At 35.9% G+C, this 22535-nt stretch overlaps 2 protein-coding genes across 2 annotated transcripts; both read right to left on the reverse strand.

Moving 5' to 3' along the window:
• Positions 1-317: 317 nt before the first annotated feature.
• LOC125665953 (C-C chemokine receptor type 6-like) lies at positions 318-3420 on the reverse strand. Its single transcript, XM_048898989.2, has 2 exons — positions 3261-3420; positions 318-1386 (listed from the first exon to the last, which is right to left on the reverse strand). Exon 2 carries the CDS (start codon positions 1368-1370, stop codon positions 429-431), a length of 942 nt encoding a protein of 313 aa, XP_048754946.1. The 5' UTR covers positions 1371-1386; positions 3261-3420; the 3' UTR covers positions 318-428.
• A 10364-nt stretch (positions 3421-13784) lies between these two features.
• Positions 13785-20264, reverse strand: LOC125665947 (uncharacterized). Its single transcript, XM_048898978.2, has 4 exons — positions 20090-20264; positions 18187-18294; positions 16477-16687; positions 13785-15110 (listed from the first exon to the last, which is right to left on the reverse strand). Exons 1-4 carry the CDS (start codon positions 20186-20188, stop codon positions 13987-13989), a joined length of 1542 nt encoding a protein of 513 aa, XP_048754935.2. The 5' UTR covers positions 20189-20264; the 3' UTR covers positions 13785-13986.
• Positions 20265-22535: the final 2271 nt, after the last annotated feature.

Here is a 22535-nt window from a genome sequence, read left to right on the forward strand (position 1 = left end):
CTGCGTAAGAGTATACGGCGCGGATCTAAGAAGTCTGAATTTAATTAGAATGCGGCGCTACCATTGGGAATCTCTACAGTGCGACATGAAAATTAATTGACCAATGAAATTGGCTCATTTGCGCTAATCAAAGTACCGCTTACCCGTTGTAGCGGGGAACCAGTTTACAGAAGAAATTGCACAGAGAGCAATAGGTCATCGTGATGACTCGGATGAATTAAAATTTCCTTGCTTCAGATGAAATTTAAACACGTTCAGTGAGGATACATTAATGTTTTGATCATGGGAACTCGCTTACCTTCTTAAAACAATAAACATTTTAATTGATCCATTTATATTTATATTATTAATCCAAGTAGCATATACATTTGTTATAGAAAAACTCACTGGTGTACACATGTCACAATCTATACATTAATTCTGCATCGTTAAAGTCTCGTTGTCATCATTGGCGAGGGTGGATTTTGCATGCAGATCAAATCCCGTCTAGAATCTTTATGTCTTTTGGCGAATGTCTTTAACAATGATTGGAATAATACACGGGCTCTCTTTGAATAAATAAAGTAAATGATTGGGTTGACCGATGCATTCACCAACCACATGATTCTAGCAACGATCAAGATGTGTTTACATTGTCTTTCATCTTGGCAAACCTTGTTGTAATTGAGTATAAAACAAATTGGAAATAGCAGAGCTGATAATATGTAAATGAAAAGAATCACAGTAAGCATGCGCGACATTCGCCGGATGTGACGTTTTAGATCTGGAATATTGATAGAATGATGCAGTTCATGTACCTTTTGAACATGAAAAAATACCATGAAACACACAGGCACTACTAATAAGTAACCCCTAAAGCTGAGAACGACGATCTGTATGTCAATCTCTGGAATTCTGAACCGGAATATGAAATATAAACCTCCAAATATCACACTAAATATCCACAATGCAATAGACCATCTGATTATTGTGCGAGTTTGTATCAGACGTGCTTTGATTGGATTCCTTATGTAAAAGTATCGAAGCCCTAAAAACAAAATCACGTGGGCCGCCGACGCATGCGTAGTCGCGTACGTCATTGCCATGAACAGATCTCCATACTCGTTTCCAATCCGCTGGTTAACGTTCTCCACGACAGCCTGGACGATGTAGCATACCAAACAAGCAAGGTCAGCTAGCACCAGTGTAGCCAACACCATGTAAGTAGGCTTATGAAAGGCCGGGTCACTCACAATTTTTGTTATGGCTATCGTATTTCCAATTATCCCCAAAGATGTTAAGAACACAACAACGACCGCAAAATCCACGGACTCCAATTCTAAATACACCGGTATTATATGTTCAGGTCTGTCGATATCTGAGGTGTTCATCCTCACACGAAGGTAACTGTATAAAAATAGTTATATTTAGTAACAGGTATCATGTATACATGCATTAGTTATGGAGGAACGTGACAGAAATGTGCTCAGTCTTGTGCCAGATTTCAGCTACATCTCTTACCCCTATTTTCTTGCAAACTGATATTGCTTTCTGTTGATTTCAAGGTTACAGGTAAAAAGCCAAGGTCAGTGGAAGGGGAAATCTATGAATTTCTTGTGTGCAGGTTACGTTCGTTATCCGTATTTTGTCAGATTTGCAAGAATACCCTTCACGAATTTCATTTTCAGGAATGTTACTTTATATGCAAATCCGGTGGTGTGGAATGTAACAGTACTAGCAATTACACAGGTACCTGTACTAACAATTACACAGGTACCTGTACTAACAATTACAAAGGTACCTGTACTAACAGTTACACAAGTACCTGTACTAACAATTACACAGGTACCTGTACTAACAATTACACAAGTACCTGTACTAACAATTACAAAAGTACCTGTACTAACAGTTACACAAGTAATTACACAAGTACATGTACCTGTACTAACAGTTACACAAGTACCTGTACTAACAATTGAAAGACATGTAAAGTTAAACTTGTCCAACCAAAGGGAGGTTACAACCTCTGAAGTCCTCCAAGATACGCCACTCTGAAAAATTATAGAGGAGGGGTGCCACTCCCCGACTCCCCTTCTGGATCCGCCAATGAGTTGAAATACGTTTGTTTAAGGATTTCACTGACATACACGTTCAGATGAATCATGGATGATGCATTTTTTAAAAAGTAATTTATTTATCTGGACGGTGAGTGGAGGAAAGGGATTATAATTAGGGGGGGGGGGGGGGCAGTTACTATGGATGATGATATTCATAATTTGATTGTTTTAATCATCACATTTAAACGAATTATTCTCCCAAGTTATTTTTATCAAATGTAATACATTGCCATTGTGTTTGGTTACTTGTCATTTTAAGAAACATCCATGTTTCTGTGTTAATACATATGCAAGGCACCACGTAGAGGGTACACAGCGGCTAATGGGGTTAGATTTCACGAAATTATACGTTGTTAGAATCCATCAACTTAACAATTAACGTTTAATACGATTTTTTTCATTCAGAAATATAACATTTTCGTTGATAAGATAAAAATGTTGATCTCGGTTTGACTATCCGTTTTCGTTGTGGATTTAGTAAAATCTTTCATGAGCATCGTAACTGGTAATTAGTAATCTATATATTTAGATAAAGGCTTTCGGTAACTGGTAATTAGTAATCTATATATTTAGATAAAGGCTTTCGGTAACTGGTAATTAGTAATCTATATATTTAGATAAAGGCTTTCGGTAACTGGTAATTAGTAATCTATATATTTAGATAAAGGCTTTCGGTTTTCCAACTTTTTTCCTAACCTTAAGGATTTACGTTATCTCTGAAAATTAACTATTTGAAGAAACTCCTTACGTTACACATGTATTAATGTATATGTGATACCTCAAAACCATATATATATATATGTATGTATGTATGTATATATATATATATATATATATATATATATATATATATATATAAAGAATTTTCTCCACGTACCATTGTGACGATTTCATACAACCCATGTATTTTTTCCAATTATTTACATTTTCGAAATCTTTCAAAGAAATAATTGTTTTACGTTAAATTGTACGATCACTGGCACGTAAGTATTTTTATAAAAAATTATAAATGAAACATCAAAAGTTTGTTTCTGGAAAAAAAACTGTAACATTTCATACTAGCGTTTCAAGCATTCTTGCCGAATACTATTAAACAAATTGTGAGAAAGTTTTAGTAATTCAAGCAAAGGAATGCGTATAATTCCAAGCCATGTAAAATCTTACCGTGAAACATCCAGAATACTCTATAACTGTCCTCCGTCGATAAATATCAAAATGACATCAGAATTCACATTGGGGCTCTCTTTTATAATTCAATCGATCACTATCACCGGTTTTAACCCAGCTGTAGACGCTGTCGATTTTCAGTCCACTTGTGATTTTATTATTAATGCCCGAGATTTATACCGGATGTTTTTTAGGACTGAGGAATCGTGATGGGCAATCCGTGTTTATTTCATCAATCAGAACAATGCAGATGTTTTCCGATATTGCTTTTTAACGACTAGACGCCATTATCGTTTGGACGCGATCAAATGTACAATCATACGGGACATTGAGTGTCGTATTGTTAACGGTGCAGATGGAGTTTTTGTTGGTTTATGTACCCCTGAAATCCAGTCTTTCGAGATAATATATCCTCACCTAGAATATAGTGCACGTGTCCTTGCAAACTTGAATCTGAGTAACATCAAATATACGTCATAACCTTTTTGCACCCACCCGTCTATAGGCAGCCTGTGCATTACATACTTTTTTGTCTGGATTTAATAAGAATTGCCATTATTTTTTATAAGAATTGCCATTATTTTTTTTAATAAGAATTAGCATTATTTTAGATAAGAATTAGCATTATTTTAGATAAGAATTACCATTATTTTTTTTTATAAGAATTACCATTATTTTTAATAAGAATTACCATTATTTTTATATTATTTTTAATAAGAATTACCATTATCTTTTTAATAAGAATTACCATGATTTTTTAAAATAAGAATTACCATTATTTTTGATAAGAATTACCATTATATTTTATAAGAATTACCATTATTTTTAAGTGTCCAAATACGATTAACAATCACGCGGGATACATTCATCATAGTAAGAAAAAATAATACTGTTAACAATTGAACTTCACAATGTAGTTTTCCATATCCTTGGTTTAATATTAGGTTAAAACATGTAGGGGATGGTAAAGATTAAGAATGACAGTAAAAGGTATTTTTGTAGTTATTTTTACCGGTTGAAGTAACGATAATCGTAATTTTTCTCCACTTTCCAAATCCTTCCTCATTGGGTAGAAACTACAATTGCTCTAGATAGTGGTATTATAAAACGTTAAATGCATGTGCGTCGTGTACATTTTCAACTTTTGGACGAATGCTATTGGGTCATTCTCTTTCCAAAATTGACATGTGGTATTAGATGTATTTAAGTGAAGATACAAAAATGGTCCCTATCTCTCTGGGTTATAAACGTGACTAAAATTGACTGATTGTTTTACGTACTGTCGAGAATTCTTCACCAAATGTAGGGAAAATACCACAAAGGACCATAGCAGTGAGAGTTTTTTTTTTTCGTGTCAACACCTGCCGCGACGCGGGACCTCCGTTTTTAAGGTCATATCCGAAAGACCCGTGAAACTCACTTTTAAATATCGAGCGTTATTTTAGGTTTGGCACGGCCATGGCAGGAGCGGGGCTCGAACTCAGGACCTCCCGGTAATGAAGCGAACGCTCTATCTCTGAGCTACCGCGACCGGTTAGAAAAAGTGCAATCTTTAAAATGATGAGCAGGAAGCCTCAACAAAAGTATAAAATTCGTGGCATAATTGCCACGGTTCTGCTGCTAGAGTAGGCTTTTTGAAAGGTGAAGATAAGGAACGGTGTTCAATCTCATAATTCCTATAAGCAATACAAAATAGAGAGTTGGGCAAACACGGATTTCTGGACACACCAGAGGTGGGATCAGGTGCCTAGGAGGAGTAAGCATTACCTGTCGACCGGTCACATCCGCCGTGAGCCCTATATTTTGATCAGGTAAACGGAGTTATCCGTAGTCAAAATTATTGTGCCAAGAACGGCTTAACAATCGGTATGAAACACGTCAGACAGCATTTGCCCCAATGATAAATATTAAGAATTATGAATAGCATTTACAACAAACGAACCCTTGTGGTTCTTGAGAAAATTTTATCTGCACAACGTTGAATCCTCTTATAGCGTGGCCTTCACCACTGTTTGAACTAACGAGAATCTTCATTATATATAAATACATGTAATTTCAAATCCTTTGCCCTATGCAGGAAACCTGTAATTACACTACATGACTGAGCTTTCTTATCAATTTAACGACTTATGTCGCTCACTTCAGTAATTCACTATTAACGAGTTACAGAAAAAATATTTATAGTTAGAATGAGGGTTTGGTTAATCTAATTTACATGTAACAAAAATTTGAATTTTAAAATTTTAAGATGAGTTTCTAAGATAGATACTATTGAAAATCTTAGAAAACAAAATTTAGTTACATGTGTTAAAAAAAATTCAACAAAAATGTCGCTAATATACAAGTAATTTTACAAAGTTAAGTATGAAGTTGTTCATTTTTCATTTCATGGGGAAAATTAATTTACCTTTGTATTTAAGCCTTTCCGCTGCCAAATTTCTTTCGTAAGACTACCAAATGAGTTTATTACTTTTATCAGTATCCAATATCTTTGAAATATTATGCATGCTGTTATAACTAATTATCGGATCCCACGTAGTCTATGTACGGCATCCTCGATTCACGGTGAGTGTGACCGGTTGACAGGGAATGCTGACTCCTTCTAGCCACCTGACCCCACCTCTGGTGTGTTCAGGGGTCCGTGTTTGTTTGACCCCACCTCTGGTGTGTTCAGGAGTCCGTGTTTGTTTGACTCCACCTCTGGTGTGTTCAGGGGTCCGTGTTTGTTTGACTCCACCTCTGGTGTGTTCAGGGGTCCGTGTTTGTTTGACCCCACCTCTGGTGTGTTCAGGGGTCCGTGTTTGTTTGACTCCACCTCTGGTGTGTTCAGGGGTCCGTGTTTGTTTGACCCCACCTCTGGTGTGTTCAGGGGTCCGTGTTTGTTTGACCCCACCTCTGGTGTGTTCAGGGGTCCGTGTTTGTTTGACTCCACCTCTGATGTGTTCAGGGGTCCGTGTTTGCTCTACTCTTAATTTTGTATTCTTTATGGGATTTATGAGATTTGTCATGGTTCGTTATCTTCTATTTTGTAATGTTTTAATCAGACGGACTTTAAAAAAGCAAGCGATTAAGTTTGCTATAACGATAATTTATGCCATATTGGCCGGTGTTTTTACTTCTCGTGTGGATTCTGGACAGGGGCACGGTAATGACGTCTTGGTGCTGCATTGCTTTGACTTGCATTTAACACTAGGTTGTAGCCTCATTTACTATCTGAACTGTGGATATTTGTAACATCTGTGTATATACTAGTCATGCTAGAAAAAATATCCCTCGAGAGGTTGCGTCAAACTCACAACGGCAGCTGTTCAGCCTCAATCTGGGTCACGACACACCGTTTGATTATAAAAAAAAAAATATTTGAATTAAGTCAAATCTTCTAAATAATTATAAGTGGAAGAGTCGGAGACAAAGACAAAAATATTATTCAAAATAATATTGAACAGTTCTGGTCCAAGTATCGAGTCCTGTGGGACACCTTTGAAAGGAGCTGGAAAACTCCCCAAATTTTGATAGACTGATATTTATCACTAAGATAGCTATCCAGAAGACCGTAGTGTTTAAGCTTTAGGAGAAGCTAATCTTGGATGAGACAGTCGAAAACCCTGGATAGATCCATAAGGATGGTTACTACATACTTATTCCCATCCAAGGCTCTCTCTCAATCTTCTAGGATCCTAAGCAAGGTGGATTGACATCCATACCGGCTCTGAAAGTTGCAAGGAATGGATGAATGATTTTAAAATATTCAGGAAGTTGTGGATGGCTGGTAAAACACTGACAGATCTATAGTTTCATTTCTCTAAAAGACTGTTTTTCTTATGAATAGGACAAACTTTAGCTTTCTTTAGTGAATTAAGGAAGACAGAATTTTCTCAAATTGACAGAAAGATATGCAAGTGGTTTAGCGATGGGTGGCAAAGCCAGTCTTAATTAAGGTGATCGCTGCTCCTCGTGCGACTTATCAACATTAATGGTTAAAAGTGCAAAAACTGTATTAATTTCCATTCAATATAGTTCAATTTAATCAATAACCAAAGAAAATGTGTATGTTGCCACATTTCTAAAGATGTCAGACATACAAAAACGGAAGTACATGTATATGTTAGTAAGAAAATCACACATTTTCGTTATACAGAATAATTAAAAATGGATAAAAACTTCTTGAAATGACAAATTTTATATGCCAACAGTCTAAAAATAAACCACGTTAATTCATAAATATGTATAAATTAATTGTGGATATTAAGGAAATCATATATGATAGACATGCAGTAGAAGAAATGCCAGCATAGGAGTTATTGCCCTTGACAACATTTTTTTAATTATAAAGAATTGGTTATCTATGGAAAATATAAAAACTTTCAGTATCAATAGATAACAATGATTACATTTTTTTAAATTTTTTTTTTTTTATTTTATGCAGTGATTAAAATTGCTCTGAGAGATATATTTCTATCATGCGCAAAGTTTTATTCAATAAAGATTTTTGCAGAAACCTAAAAGTAATAGTTTGTCTATACTTGTGGCTTTCTCAATAATGATTTCATTTACATGTTTAGCGGGAAAACTGACGCTGTTGACCGGAAGATGTAAAGGCGAGAAAGAATGTTGACTGCACTGTAATGCTTTATGAGTAAAAATACAATGGCCCTTGTAAGCGATGTGGCCCATGAATTGCATACTCCCGTAAAGAGTTTGTATCTAGCTTGCATTATTAATTAAAATTGATATACTAGTATACCTTTCTGCGCCAGCAGCAGAACCCGGATAGAGACAGTGCGCCATCTGGGAACTTCATAACACAAAAGTTTCATTTAACAAGTTTAGAAATCCGTGGTTCACGTTAATACGAGTAATATTGATTTCATAAAGTACATCAACCACAGAATATCGAAATGAGTTGAAGTAAATGTGAACTGGGCAATTATATTTTCAAAATAGGTGTAGGAAGTGCTGATGAAATAAAACCCACCGAATGTAGCTCTACTTAATACCCGTTTAATGTTGATTAACTGGGATGTGTTTGTCATCACCCCGAGAACATCACAAACACTATTCGTTGTGTGAATTGTCAATTATTGCGATGACAGTGTAAAAAGGGGAGATCGCCCAGAAACATGTCATATATTGGTACATATGTGTTATTTAAAATTGCGTAATGATCTCCCTTGATATATAAAAATAATTAATGTAAAAAAAAAAAAAAAGACAATCTAAAAAGGGGAGTTCATCCAAAAATATATCAGGCACCTGATCCCACCTCTGGTGTGTCCAGGGGTCCATGTTTGTCTGATCCCACCTCTGGTGTGTCCAAAGGTCCATGTTTGTCTGATCCCACCTCTGGTATATCCAGGGGTCTGTGTTTGTCTGATCCCACCTCTGGTGTGTCCAGGGGTCCATGTTTGCCTTATACCACCTCTGGTGTGTCCAGGGGTCCATGTTTGCCCAACTATCTATTTTGTATTGTTTATAGGAGTTATGAGATTGATCACTTGTTCGTTATCTTCACCTTTCATATTATACATTGTTACTAATTAAAGTGGCATAATGATCTCCCCTGATAGCTATACGGTCTGGAATATTTTATACACGTAATCTGTTGGTGAGGAAATACGTGTCCGTGTTCTACACGAATCAAAGAAGGCAATCATATAGTAACAGATGCTCACAAACTTGGTAGACGCCATTATACATGAATCTGAAGTCTTTGTGGGTTTTATCAAACCCAACTGGTGTCGTGTATCATTATGCAAATCAGCCATATTTTTAAGCATTGTCCAATTCTGAGTTGTGATTAACATGTTGGGATGCGATAAAAATACAGAAAAGTGGAAAAAACCAAGCTCCAATCAAAATTAAGAACATTATATAACTTTCTCTACAATGGATTCTTTACTTCCCCACAATAATGTTTCTGTCATTTCTGTCATTATTTCTATATCTAATGTAATGTCAAAATTACAACAAAGTATTGTAAGTTGTATGAATCTTTTTAATATGTCAGCGGCGATTTTATATACTGTAAAATGTTTTAGTCATTTAATAAACAATCGGTAGATGTGACTTTGGCGGCGAACTCTCGGTAGCGATAACCTACTGACTGTGGCTTTTGTCATTGCGCGCGTTTCGCAATCGGGAGCATGTGAGTTTGAGGAAAAAACACGTAATTGTGACATCATGATTGTGTTTAAATGACTTCAGCCTGTAATATGATTATTTACCACCAACTTACTAGCCAATCAAAATGCGCCATAATAGTTACATAGGTTATGATAATAGTTGTCCAGCTCTAATCACAGAGGTACGATTTACATGTACCATTGTCTGCGCTACTCTAACAATGAAAAGTGAAGATCACGAACAATGAGCAATCATGACTGCTGATGAGAATACGGGCATGGGATCAGAGGTGGGATCAGTTGCCTAGGAGTAAGCATCTCCTGTTAACGGTTCACCTCACCGTGAACCCTATAGCTATATATAGAAAGAATAGTCTAACTATTGGTATGACGTCAGACAGCATTCCATAGAAAGAATAGTCTAACTATTGGTATGACGTCAGACAGCATTCCACTTAATGAGAAGTTCTATTTGCAAATTAAAGCATTATAACGACCATAGAATTATATAAAATTTTGACTTTGTTTTACAAACATGTTACGCTGGTTCTACATGTACCCAAGGTCAAACTGACCCCTATTTATGTTGAGGTGGCAACAGCAAACATCAAACTGGACATAGTAAGACATTGTCTGCTAAATATCTTGGGAAACCTTTGCTTCACAGACAATTTTTTTTTTTACACCGATTCCCTTTGAGAAATAAATGGCCCCTATTATTTCTAAGGTCACAACTATTCTGGACATAGGAAAACATTGACCGCCCAATTTCTTGAGAATTCTTTGCTTGAAAGAGATCAAACTTGATACACTGGTACATCTTAAGAAGTACTTATAGATTAACCCTATTGATTTTGAGGTCACAATGTCATGGATCAAACTATTCTGGAGAAAAAGAAAATTATTTCAGCTCAATATTTTGTGAACCCTTTGATAACAGCCATCACTCTTATTACATGTATATTGGTGCTCTTAAAGACCAGATTACCTCCTTGGTTTTCAAGTCAGAAGGTGAAATGACTGTCAAGGAAATGTCCACTCGGTATCTTTAGATATCAGACTTGGCATTGTGATTGCTCCTGGCTAGTAGATAACCAATATTTATTTCACTATTATTTCAGACATTCTAAATTCAGAGTTGATCATTTTCAATATTGCAACATGGGGAGAGCATATAGGCTTCTAAAAAGAAAATCCTTTTTATGATATAATTTAGCATCAACGAAATATGACAGCGAAAAACTACACTATTTGAATTTATGTATTTTTTTTTTTTAATTCTTGGTCAAGATGTAGCGTGTAAAACCTCATGCAAAATCGCCATTCTTCATTTTTACGGTGTCGTCTGGGTTGGAAATAAAAATCCTTTTTATGATATAATTTAGCATCAACGAAATATGACAGCGAAAAACTATACTATTTGAATTGATGTACTTTTTTTTCAATTCTCGGTCAAGATGTAGCTTGTAAAATTTCATGCAAAATCGGCATTTTTCATTTTTACGGTGTCGTCTGGGTTGGAAATAACGTCAAGAGTAAGCACCCACAACACGCATACGACGAATCAATACCATCCCTAATCATTCGATTTTCATTTATGAAATGAAGGACGTTCCCTTTTTCTTCCATACGAGATCGTTAGACTTGCGTGTACCTGAATCAATACCAGTTCATCATCGAGTACTGAAGTTGCATTAATCGTTTGGCTAGTCGTGTTTAATTATTGCGCAATGATTACATTACGTGATTACAGTCAAGTTTAATTTTCACTCCCACACAGAAAATGAAATTGCTAATGCAAAATCAGTGTCTATAATTTCTTCTCTTCTTTCCAGTTTTACCTTTCCCCAAAATACAACGAACAAAATTTAGACTTATAATTATTATTTTATGCCTAAAATAGTTAAGCAGTTTTAATTGGTATAATTTTCATGCAGTGTTCTGGTGGGGGGGGGGGTGTTCTCTCGGGTTCTCGCTGGTTCAGTTCATTCCGGTCCGGCATTCGGTGGTTGTCCGTGTACGGTACATACCCCCCCCCCCCCCCACACACACACACGCACACACATGCGCACGTGCACATATAATAACTAATTAGATAACTAACTAAATACTTCTGTGTACGATTACAGTTCTGAATTAATATGAAAAAGTTGCACACAGTCTTTTGAATGACTTCGTTACTTTGTGTTAAGTCTGTTTAAGTAGTTTGTGTATTCGTTAGTTTGTTGAGCACACTGTACAAGAATTATCTATCTGTTACACCATTTTTATCAAACTTACAGGAATAATTGAAGATCATACTTTAAATTTCAAGTTGACTTTTACATCTGTGCGCCACAACTACAAAATCATGCTCAGTAGAATTTTCATTGAAATAAGATGCCTTTGTAATTATCTAAATCAGAAAACCCACAGTTTGAATCTAGATGACATTTGACTGCATATGTTATGCAGATCAAATTCTACGTTGATACTTTATCAAGAAAAGACTGGGTTTTTTGTTACCTCCATCGCATCATATCACGAATAGAGACGACAGCGAAATCTAGACAGATCTGCTATATATAATAGGTCCATGCCTAGGTCAAGATGACATATTGAACAATCGTAATTTTTGTGGGATTGATGAAAATATTATTTTCATAATTATATCCACGAAATGCTCACAATCTTGCCTGAATTTTTTTTTCTGAGTGATCTGAATATTTGAGTATCTAATTGAAGCACCATTGATTTTCCTTAAAACAAATGTTGCATTGGTATAATTTGTTCTACTTCTACAGCTCTCGTCTTCAGTATGTAACAATGACTGCATCCACTTTGCTATGTTGTCGCAATCACACGATGAGATTTGGCAAACATGTTGACCACTTTAAAACTCTCAAAGGGATCGCTAATACCATTTCCCCCAAATTCATTATTAATATCTGGAGAATTTCGATGTTCCTAATGATACCATATATCATGGGGTACAACTGTATACATTCCACTCCACTTAGTGATGGACATGATTTGGTAGTGCATATAATCAGATAATCCCATGATCTGATCAAGTGGCACTCAAATATTTAAAGGAACTGATTCACGATTTTCCTCCTTTGTTTTTCACTTTAAATGATCAAAATCTACATTAAAATATGATTAGAAGGTTTCACAAAAAATTAAGGTTATTCATCATGAGAGAAGCTCATTTTTGAGTGTTTATTATTTGTTTTGAAAACAAAGATTGAGGTGTATTATTGTTTACGGGGTTTTCAAAATAAATGGATATTGATCCAAGTTTATTCTATATATCACACCTCAAGTATACTTTAGGTAAAATGTGTCATTTAAAAGTTAAAATTTGTGATTTTACAAAATAAAGATGCTTTAAATTACAAAATTAACGTTTCACTGGTTTGTTTGTTTATATAAAAAGACTCGAGTCTTTGTTTACATAACACAGAATCAAAGCTACAGTATTGCTCTTATCCTTGCAGTCAGACCGTCCAAATTTTGGTTGTCAACATTAAATGAGCTATATTTTTAATTTTTAACATAAAAAAATGAAAAAGATTTCTTTCGAAAAACGTGAACCAGTCCCTTTAATGCTGAAGACTTCCATCTTCTCACATGCTCTATTTCTGTACTATTTCAAAATTTAATGCATGCAGAATTAAAAATCTCACTGACTCGGAATGAGCGAGATTTGTACGAGAACTATAGATCCCAATTTAGTAACAAGGATGAAAACTGATATTGGGTCAAAAGTTTGGAATTAAAATGCAGAACAAATGTCCTGAATGTTTTGTCAGAGAGCAAAACAGGATTGCATCATACAAACACAACGCTAACGACCTTTGAATGGTAAAAATCAACTGTATAACGATTGGAATTTTAGCCGTGTTGATAGAGGCGCCTTTGTATCGTAAAAAGCAACGGCATGAACCAAAGTATTATATGTAGATGTTTGATAAAGGCGTCTTTATATCGATAAAGACTAGAGTTTTAACTGTTTTAACAGAGACATCTTTGTATCGTAAAGAAGCAGTCTGGTATAACGATAGATAAAGTTGAAGTTTTAGCTATTTTATTACAGGAGTCTTAAAAACCCAACAACGATAAAGATTGAAGTTTTAGTAAAGGCGACTATGTATCGTATGAACAACGGTAAAGATTGAAGTTTTAGTTGTTTTAATACGGGTGCCTTTGCATGATAAAAAAATCCAATGAAGATGGGTGGTTTTGCTGTTTTGATCAAGGAGTATATATATTTTGATCTATAGTCCTAATTTGTAAGGTAAAAACAACCGGAAAGATAGTTTTTTGCTCGTTTGATAGATGCACCTTTACCAAAAATAATCTGTTATTGAACTCTAAATCAGAGCAAATATCCGCTCTAATAACAAGCGGGATATAATTTGTGTCAGCAAAATAATTTTAATCATCCACAATAAGGCAGAAATGCATGTAAAAAACACAACAACTGAAAATTAGTCAATCCCACGACGAAGCTGAATGTGGAACAACATGTATGGTTTATGTCTGTAATGATATAATCCACCGCCTTATAGTTTTAATTTGCTTTGGATGATGATGTATTTCGCTAGCAAGTTATACAGTTAATGAAATAATTTCATCAATAGATTGTTATATTCTATCACACTTTCCATGCTTTCAAAACAGACGGATGAACCTATATACCACGTGTTGAATTGACCCTGCATATCCAGGATATCCCATAGATAACCCCTATTTGCCTCTGGGATGCGGAATCTCGGAAAATAATATCCCCACTTGATCTGTTCCAAAATCTTAGGATTCGTTTTATCAAATCTTTGCAGATGCGCAGATAACTTTGATTGGATAATGAAGTCGATGTCCTTTGTCCAAGGATTTTCTGTTCCATACTGATAGTACATAACTGTTTCTTGCGGGTTTCTATCAGGACCATTTTCCCGAATTCCCAGACGATGAGGATCGCCCGTGATGTTATTCTTGGCGTGGTAAGTGTTGTAGGTTGCGTACACGGGATAAGTCGGCTGCTCTATGTCACTGTTGTAGTACGATTGCGGGTCCCGGCCGCGTCTGCCATTGTCAGATTCTATGAGAGTTGTGACGTAGTTAGCGTTCGTCAGTGTACTAAAGAGACTCTTTTCCTTTGGGTTGAAATCTACGATACGGAATAAAGAATTCATCGCTGGGGTGAGGATCAAAAAATCAAACCTCTCCGTAATAAGAAGCGGATTCCCGGGTATTTTGTAAATTACATTTATCCCAGATGGCCCAACTTGTCTTTGAATGCTTTTGATATCAGTTCCTAGAAGTATATTCAATTTGTTTCGTTCAGCTATTTCAGTAACAAGGGTTTGAAATCCTCCACGTAGAATCCAGAAACCGTTTTCAGGAGTAAAAACGCCCCTTATTACGGTGGGAGGAACCCACATCAGCCCGTAGACCGCCGCTGTTTCGTTGATATATCCATACCCATTTGTTGTAAGAAATGTTCTGAAAATTGGTGCCAAAAGTAATAAGTCATTCCGCTGTAAGAAATCTAGTACCGATCCCTGAATTTGATTGAGGACTTCCGGTGTTGGTCGTGGCATAAGTTCGCTGGAATAATTGCCAAACAAACACCGATGGAGTCGGTCGTACCTTTCAAGAGCAGCTTGCACGCGGCGAAGGGCGGCTTGTGGTGTTGCCTCCCCTGTGTTTCGAACCAGGAGGTTTGTCCAAGTAGTCTCCTCTGAAATGAGAAAGAAAAATGTTTATATTATCTTTCGAATTACTTGTCGCCCTGTGGGGATCCGGGTTAGAATAGGATCTCAGTACCCCTTGCTTGTCGTACGAAACTTCTAAATGGGTCTGTCCTTCGGATGAGATAGCAACAAGAGTACCGCGAATGGTACATAATACGCTCGTGAAAATGCTTACTAGGGTGTTTTTCTTAAGCCATAGTTGGTAGAATTTTGCTTCGGGTAGTATTAGCCATCATCAGGCTGTGAATACTTTCTTTGCATAATGTGAATATTTCCTAAAATGGACTAAGTTCGACAACCTGTAATTTTCTTAAAAATTGAAGGCAACCAAAACCCTTCCACATGCACATCTTCCATACACATACAAATATTTTGTAAAATAAGAAGGTCCTCATTTGAAAACTGTAGAAAGAAAAATAAAAGACAAATCATGTACTCTTTATGCGATATTTCCTCAAAACTTACTAAGTTCCACAACCTGCAATTTTCTAAAAAAAAAAAAAAAAAAAAAAAAAAAAAAAAAAATTAAGGCAATTGAGATCCTTGCCACTTGCACATCTTCAATATCCATACAAACACTCTGTAAAACGAGATCATCCTTACTTGAAAAGTGTGGGAGAAGTTAGCCGGACAAATTAGGTACCCTCCACATAACAATAATTTTCAAATAAAGGGGCAAAACTCCTGCAAGAAGATCGAAATGGATTAAAATTGCACTAAGATCTAGAGTGGTCCACAAAGAAGCTACATAGTAAGTGTCAGCTTGATAGGTGACAGAGAAATGAAATTAGAAACAGAAAACCCCTAACGGACGGACAGACGGACGTACAGACATTGCTGTACCATCTAAACACGGGCGTATAAAATCCGATGCCCCGTGTCACAGCAGATGTGGTATGATAAAAATCCCCCCTGCTCAAAGGCCGTATAAGCGACGAGCACAGGCCTCAATTTTGTAGCCCTTCGCCGGCAATGATGACGTCCGAGATTCGGTGAAGGCGTCAGTCCAAATATTCAGCCGAGATTATATCGTATACAAGCAGGGCAGCATTATACAGGGTACTTTAATTGATTGGATATTGTATAACGTCCCTCTCGAGAATTTTTCACCCATGGAGATGCCACATTGCCGGTGAATAGCTGTATTTGTCCTATGCTCAGCGCTTACGGCTTTATCGCACCACACCTGTTGTGACACGGGGCCTCGGTTTTTTTGATCTTATCCAAAGGACCGCCCCATTTAGTCGCCTCTTACGACAAGCAAAGGGTACTGAGGACCTATTCTAACCCGTGAATGCGGATATACCTTGATTAGAACTGAAGTGTATCAAATATATAAGTATTCATGCTCACCTTGATCACTCTCCCACACTGTGGAGAGTCCCTTAGGTCGGATTTGAAATCCAACGTTGTATCTTTCCATTAATTTTGCTACCTGATCGTAAATATCGCTCATAAAAATTGTTCCAAATTCATTCCAAACGCCCCTGTAGAATCGTGAGTAAGATTTTCCACCCACTTCCTCTCGTTGTTCTAAAATTTTGACATTTTTATAGCCACGTTCCTGTAATACAAGTCGCAAGAATTACATCGATTCAAAGGGAAATAATTTTTCATATTCTTTACATGTGTAGTAATGAGTTTACAATTGTAAAGTTCTGCAATAACTGTAGGTAAAATGAAAATACTATTATGTCTTCGGGTGTCACATTGCAATTGCCACAGTGTAGCAAACACAAATTGAATGGACAATTAAACAATGCAGGTTTGTGATATTTCTCGTGCATTCGTCGTTTTCCTCTTATGTTACATGTATGTATCATTCAGATATAAAGCAAGGGGTACGTGAGTTTTAGCAGTCATCTAAGTATCATAATGTAAAGAAATTGATTAGAAGGTTTGGATTTTAAAAGTGCCAGCGTGCACCTTTAAACCTTAAGAACTGGATGTCTATAGTTTTTTTCTCGTCCAAGATGATTCTTGTAAAGTTATCTAAATATCCAAAAATAGGAACAGCGATCTTCACCAAATTATCACGAGTCAGGGGGATATATATTGCCTGATAATATTGTTTCGTTATGTACAACGTTTGTGTCAAATACTTCCTCCCATGCCTTTCGATAACAAAGGTATGGTCTGCAATATATATTTCTTACAGATTTATTTGTTCTTGAAGACGAAGAATTCGCTCGGCGTCATCACAAATTGTCGCAACCTTTGTATGATAACTTGATTTCTAAAACATTATCCATTATAAAATTGATGTCCGACAAATGCTTCTTCTCGATTTATCATGAGTTTAGGGTCATGACGCATTTTCTAAGGGCTTTCCCCAACAGAATTTTCGATTGAAGGGTTGTTTCTACGTTACTTTTAATAATGACTTTCACTTTGTTAAATGAAAGGTGAGGGGAACGAACAGTGATCATTTTCATAAGGAATACAAAATAGAGAGTTGATTAAAAACGGACCCCTAGATATACTAGAGGTGGGATCTGGTGCCTAGGAAGAGTAAGCATCCCTTGTCGACGGGTCAGTCAGTATTTCGCAAATTCTATGGTCATTATAAGCCATTATAATGATCTAGTTAGTCAATATAACCTATCATTAGGTCAAATGCAGTCTGACGTGTTTCATACTGATTGTTAGCCGTTCTTGACACACTGATTTTGACTACGGATAACTTCCGTTTACCTCATCAAGTTATAGGGCTCAAGGCGGGTGTGACCGGTCGACAGGGTACGCTTACTCCTCCTAGACACCTGATCCCAGTTCTGGTCTATCCAGGAGTCCGTTTTTACCCGACGCTCTATTTTGTATTGCTTATAGGAGTTATGAGATTGATCACCGTTCGCGTTATTTTCACCTTTCATGTTAAAAACTGGTTTATTCCCCGACAGGACGGTGACCCCAAAATTCATACATTGTATTCCCCTAGCTATAAAGCTGCCACACGATATGCCTTATACAGTCACGGAAAGCAATATATCACCTAATTTAGGCTGAGAAGATTTTGTCCTATGGATAAACGCGTAAGGCATCGTGTCTGAGTGCAATACAGACCTTTAGCAGGGAAGCCATGTGCACTCCACCTATTCCAGCTCCGACGATGGCGATGCGGTCGTGAATGGATTTTGGACCATTTATCGCTGGGTATCCCATGGACACTCTCTGAAAAAATGATTTTACAGCCCATTGTAATCATCAAATGTATAATGTTACTAAGGTTAAAGGTTATACTAATGTTAATAAGCGTAAGCTTAGCGAACATGGAGTTACTGATACTCGGTCAGTCGGTCAGAACATGAATGGCAGGAAATGCAACTATACTGCCTCCAGTTTAATATTAGCTTGATGAGTGGAGGACCGTTAGCTTCGTAATGGAGAGATAGCGAGATCGAGCCCCGCTCGTACCATGGCCGCGCCAAACCTAAGACGGTAACATAAGTCGTGATTGCTCCTTCGCCAAACGCTCGGCATTTAGAAGTGAGAATCACATTTGGATATGGCCGTAAAAACGGTGGTCCCGTGTCGCGGCAGTTTTTTGGCACGCTAAAGAATCCCCCTGCTACGACCAAGCATGGGTCTAAAGAGGTACTTCATCTGCAGTCAGTGACTTCTCATTATGAGCAAAAAAAATTCTCGAAGGGACGTAAATAAAATAAACAATCCCCCAAACAATATTTGTTAATGAATATCGTACAGTACTTTCTTGGGAGTGTGGGATATGTCACCCGTGCTTTGTATAGACTTCTGCTTTTGACATGAAAATCTCCCAATTTTTCATCCTCGTCACTCAGTTACACGAAGATTAATTAACTTTAACTGATAGTTAGTGTCTGTTTACATTGTACAACTAAGTACATGTACAATGTAAAGGTAGGAGTCAAATGGGTTCATAGGTTTTAAAACTATGGATACAAATATTTTTATGCCCCCGAGTCTGTACGTTTGTCTGTCCGTTCGTTTTTGTTTCATTTCTCTGTCACATATCAAGCTGAAACTTGCTATGCAGCTTTGTGGATCACTTTGAATCATGTTGCAGTTTTGATCAATTTCCACCTCCCTTGCAGGAGTTTTGACCCTTTATTTGAAATATAATGTCTTAAGTTTGTCAGCCTAACTCCTCCCACAATTTCCAAGTGAGGCTCTTCTTTTACGAAGTGGTTGCATGTGCATGTGGCACGCGTTTTCATTTTCTTCCATGTTTGAGAAAATTACAGGTTGTTAAACTTTGTCAATTTTGGGGAAATATTTTACACGCAGAGCGCTTGATTTGTCTGTTTACCTCCGGTACGTTTTTAAGCTAGGACCCTTTCTTTTCACACGTCGCAGCTTGACAATGGCTGATAAGTTCTACATCTCCTGTATAAACCTGTTATATGCGAGTTACATTCCGTTACACTTGTTCGATATATTGTGCATGGTAAGAAATTCTTCGTCATTTGGAATCTAGATACATAATGATTGATATTCCTTACGATAAAATCATACCCTGTTCACATGAGGAACTTAATTCGCATTAAATGTAAGTTATTATTAAATCTATACTGCGTCACTATGTTGCTAAATGTAAATTTAAAGCTTCTAAAAACTTGAATTGAAAGCGCTAAAGCTTTATTAAACGTCTTCGTGTTTCTTTTTTATCTTTTTACCTATATATATATATATATATATATATATATATATATATATATATATATATATAATTCAATAAAATGCAGTTCCAAAATTAGTGGGTTTTTTAATTTCGCGTACATGTTCATTTAGAAATGCATATTTAATGCGCATTAATAAGTTTACTTCGCATTACCGTCGTGTAAACATTCGGATTAATTTAATGTGCATCATTTTGTTTCGCATTGAATTCAATACGAAGTAAAAATTTAATGTGCATCCGTGTGAACAGGGCATTAATATATATATATATATATATATATTTAAAATGACATACACGTACATGTACCTTATATGCATCACACTGAAAATTCGCAGGAAATTCCACATATCCTTTAACACTAGGAGTCAGCCCAGCTGTTCCAAATAGAAGTATTATTAATAACATGTCTATATAGCATATACTACCGCACTATTCAGACTTAAAACGCAACATTGTCACCACGCTGTAATAAAATAAAGATTGTTGTCATGCGTCGTGACCTTCTAATCTGTCATATGTCCATGTATGGCTGTCAAAAACGATGTTGCTAAAACACGAAAAGGAAAACGAAAATATTTTGTTTCCTCATGCTGCACAATTTCACCGCAGCTCTGTTTTTGCTGAGTTAGATTGACACCAATGTAGAGATGAAACATGTCAGAAGAGTATATAAACTCTGACAGGGGATCAGCGTAACCGCGAATCACACAATGCAAAATGCCGATTCCCTAAAATTAAAAATGTACAATATATATGCTCAAGAAAATGGAAAATATTGTATGTTATAATGTTACGCATGATCGGAAACCCACGGTTGATTACACGTCGTTCCTCTCTCCATCACCTGTGGGTTCATTCATTCTCTCGTTCTCTTTTGACTTTTTGGTTTATTTTACCTTAATTTTATTTGAGGAAAGGCATGTTCTGTTAAAATATTCATTAAAAAAATAGTATTTTCATAAAAGAAATCTTGGTATAAAGCTACGTAATACATCTCTATAAAAATGTGAAATAGAATAAATCGTTTACTGAAGATGTTTTTAATTTTTTTGAATTTTTTAAATCAAAGGTGGATAACTCTTACAAACAAAAGATGATTTACCGGGCATGTGAATGATTTAGGTACACTACCACAAGATTTACTGTATAATTTTTGTCGCTTTAGATGCAGTAGCCATAAATTGCCAATTGAATCTGGCAGATTTTTAAGTATTGATAGATCTGAACGATTATGTACTCTTTGCAACAAACTAGAACTAGGTGATGAATTCCATTATCTGTTCAGTTGTACTTATTTGAAAGGTGTAGATTCTTGCCAAAACGCTTAACTGATTGTCAAAATACTATTAGCTATAGTAAGTAAAGGCAAATATACTATGATAGGACTTGCCAAATTTATCAAGTTAGTACTGTCCATATTTGTATGATATTACCTTCCTGTTGTGTTTCGTTCATTGTGTTCATCAGTGTTGTTGTTGATTTTACCTTTTTTGAATTATTGTGCTCCACGTGGATCATTCTGTGAAAAAAAAAAATTTAAATTTTTTTTTCAAAGTTTCAGAATCTGATCTTTCATCATTATTCAACAATAAACAGTCATCTTGATTAAAATCATTCAAAATTGTTCAATCTCTTTTCCTTATATATTGAATGCCTTAATTTTCTGACAATAAACACAGCTAGTTAGTTTAAAAAACAAGTGCGTCTAATCAATGCATTTTAAAGAAACAAATAGGTGTATAAAATGTCGCATGTTTATTATTCATCTGAAACTCAAATAAAAGACACTATCAATTTATAAAACAAATTTACATATTTTTAATATTACGTTAAAATTACATAAGGCATTGAAGAGGAAAACAACAAAATTCCGACAAGTGTTTTATTTCTTCAAATCATTGATGCACCGGTACTTCACAGTAGAATCCATTTCTTAATTTGTATTTATACGTTAGACAAACACTGATTAAACATAATCGTTAGTATCTAATGGATATACTATGGTTGGGTGGTAAGTATTGTGATAGACCAAATGTTTTCAAATTCCGTAAAATAGTTACAATTTCAAATGTTACATCATTGAAAAATTTATTTTCGTTGACATAGAATATACTAGGATATGCCCAATCAACATAGTATATCTATTCTATGCCTTCTTCACTTATCTATCACTATATTCATTGCAATGATATTATTTATGTCCCGTGGGGATTCGGGTTAGAGTAGGTCCTCAGTACCCCTTGCTTGTCGTTGTGTTATCTTTAATGGGTTCCTATAAGGCTAATATAAGCCTTAATAAACTAAAACAATGGCGGTTGTTCCATGCTTGTTTTATTGTGTACCTCAACATGAATTGATGACATCATACACAGGAATGCAATGCACAAGGGGTCGTCTCAAAACATATAAATGTTACATCTTCCCTCTTATAAAAATAAATGAGCTACCATAGCTTCCCAAGATAGTGAAATTTGTGTAAAGTTGCACCAACAATACTTATGTAAAGACATACATGATGTTGTAAGTTATGCTGTGTATGTTATTATGATTTGACGCATGACATATCTTTAAGTGAACACTAAAATTAACAAACTAAAAATAAAACTGTAACTACTTGTTCTATGTAACTAATACCACATGTAGCATTTCTAACACAGTACAAATTATCCCCTGGATATGTACATCAAATGCAATAGAATTGTTCATGTCCTTCCTATCAAACCTCATTTTATGGTACTGATCTTAACCACAA

The sequence above is a fragment of the Ostrea edulis genome, chromosome 10 (genome assembly GCF_947568905.1).
Source record: "Ostrea edulis chromosome 10, xbOstEdul1.1, whole genome shotgun sequence".
NCBI lineage: Eukaryota > Metazoa > Mollusca > Bivalvia > Ostreida > Ostreidae > Ostrea > Ostrea edulis.

Coding starts and splice junctions, on each gene's coding strand:
- LOC125665953 (XM_048898989.2), bottom strand. CDS start 1,370: ATGAACACCTCAGATATCGACAGACCTGAACATATAATACCGGTGTAT.
- LOC125665947 (XM_048898978.2), bottom strand. CDS start 20,188: ATGTTATTAATAATACTTCTATTTGGAACAGCTGGGCTGACTCCTAGT. Junction 16,688..18,186: donor ACATGGCTTCCCTGCTAAAG/GTCTGTATTGCA, acceptor CTTGTATTACAG/GAACGTGGCTATAAAAATGT. Junction 15,111..16,476: donor AGTGTGGGAGAGTGATCAAG/GTGAGCATGAAT, acceptor TTCTCATTTCAG/AGGAGACTACTTGGACAAAC.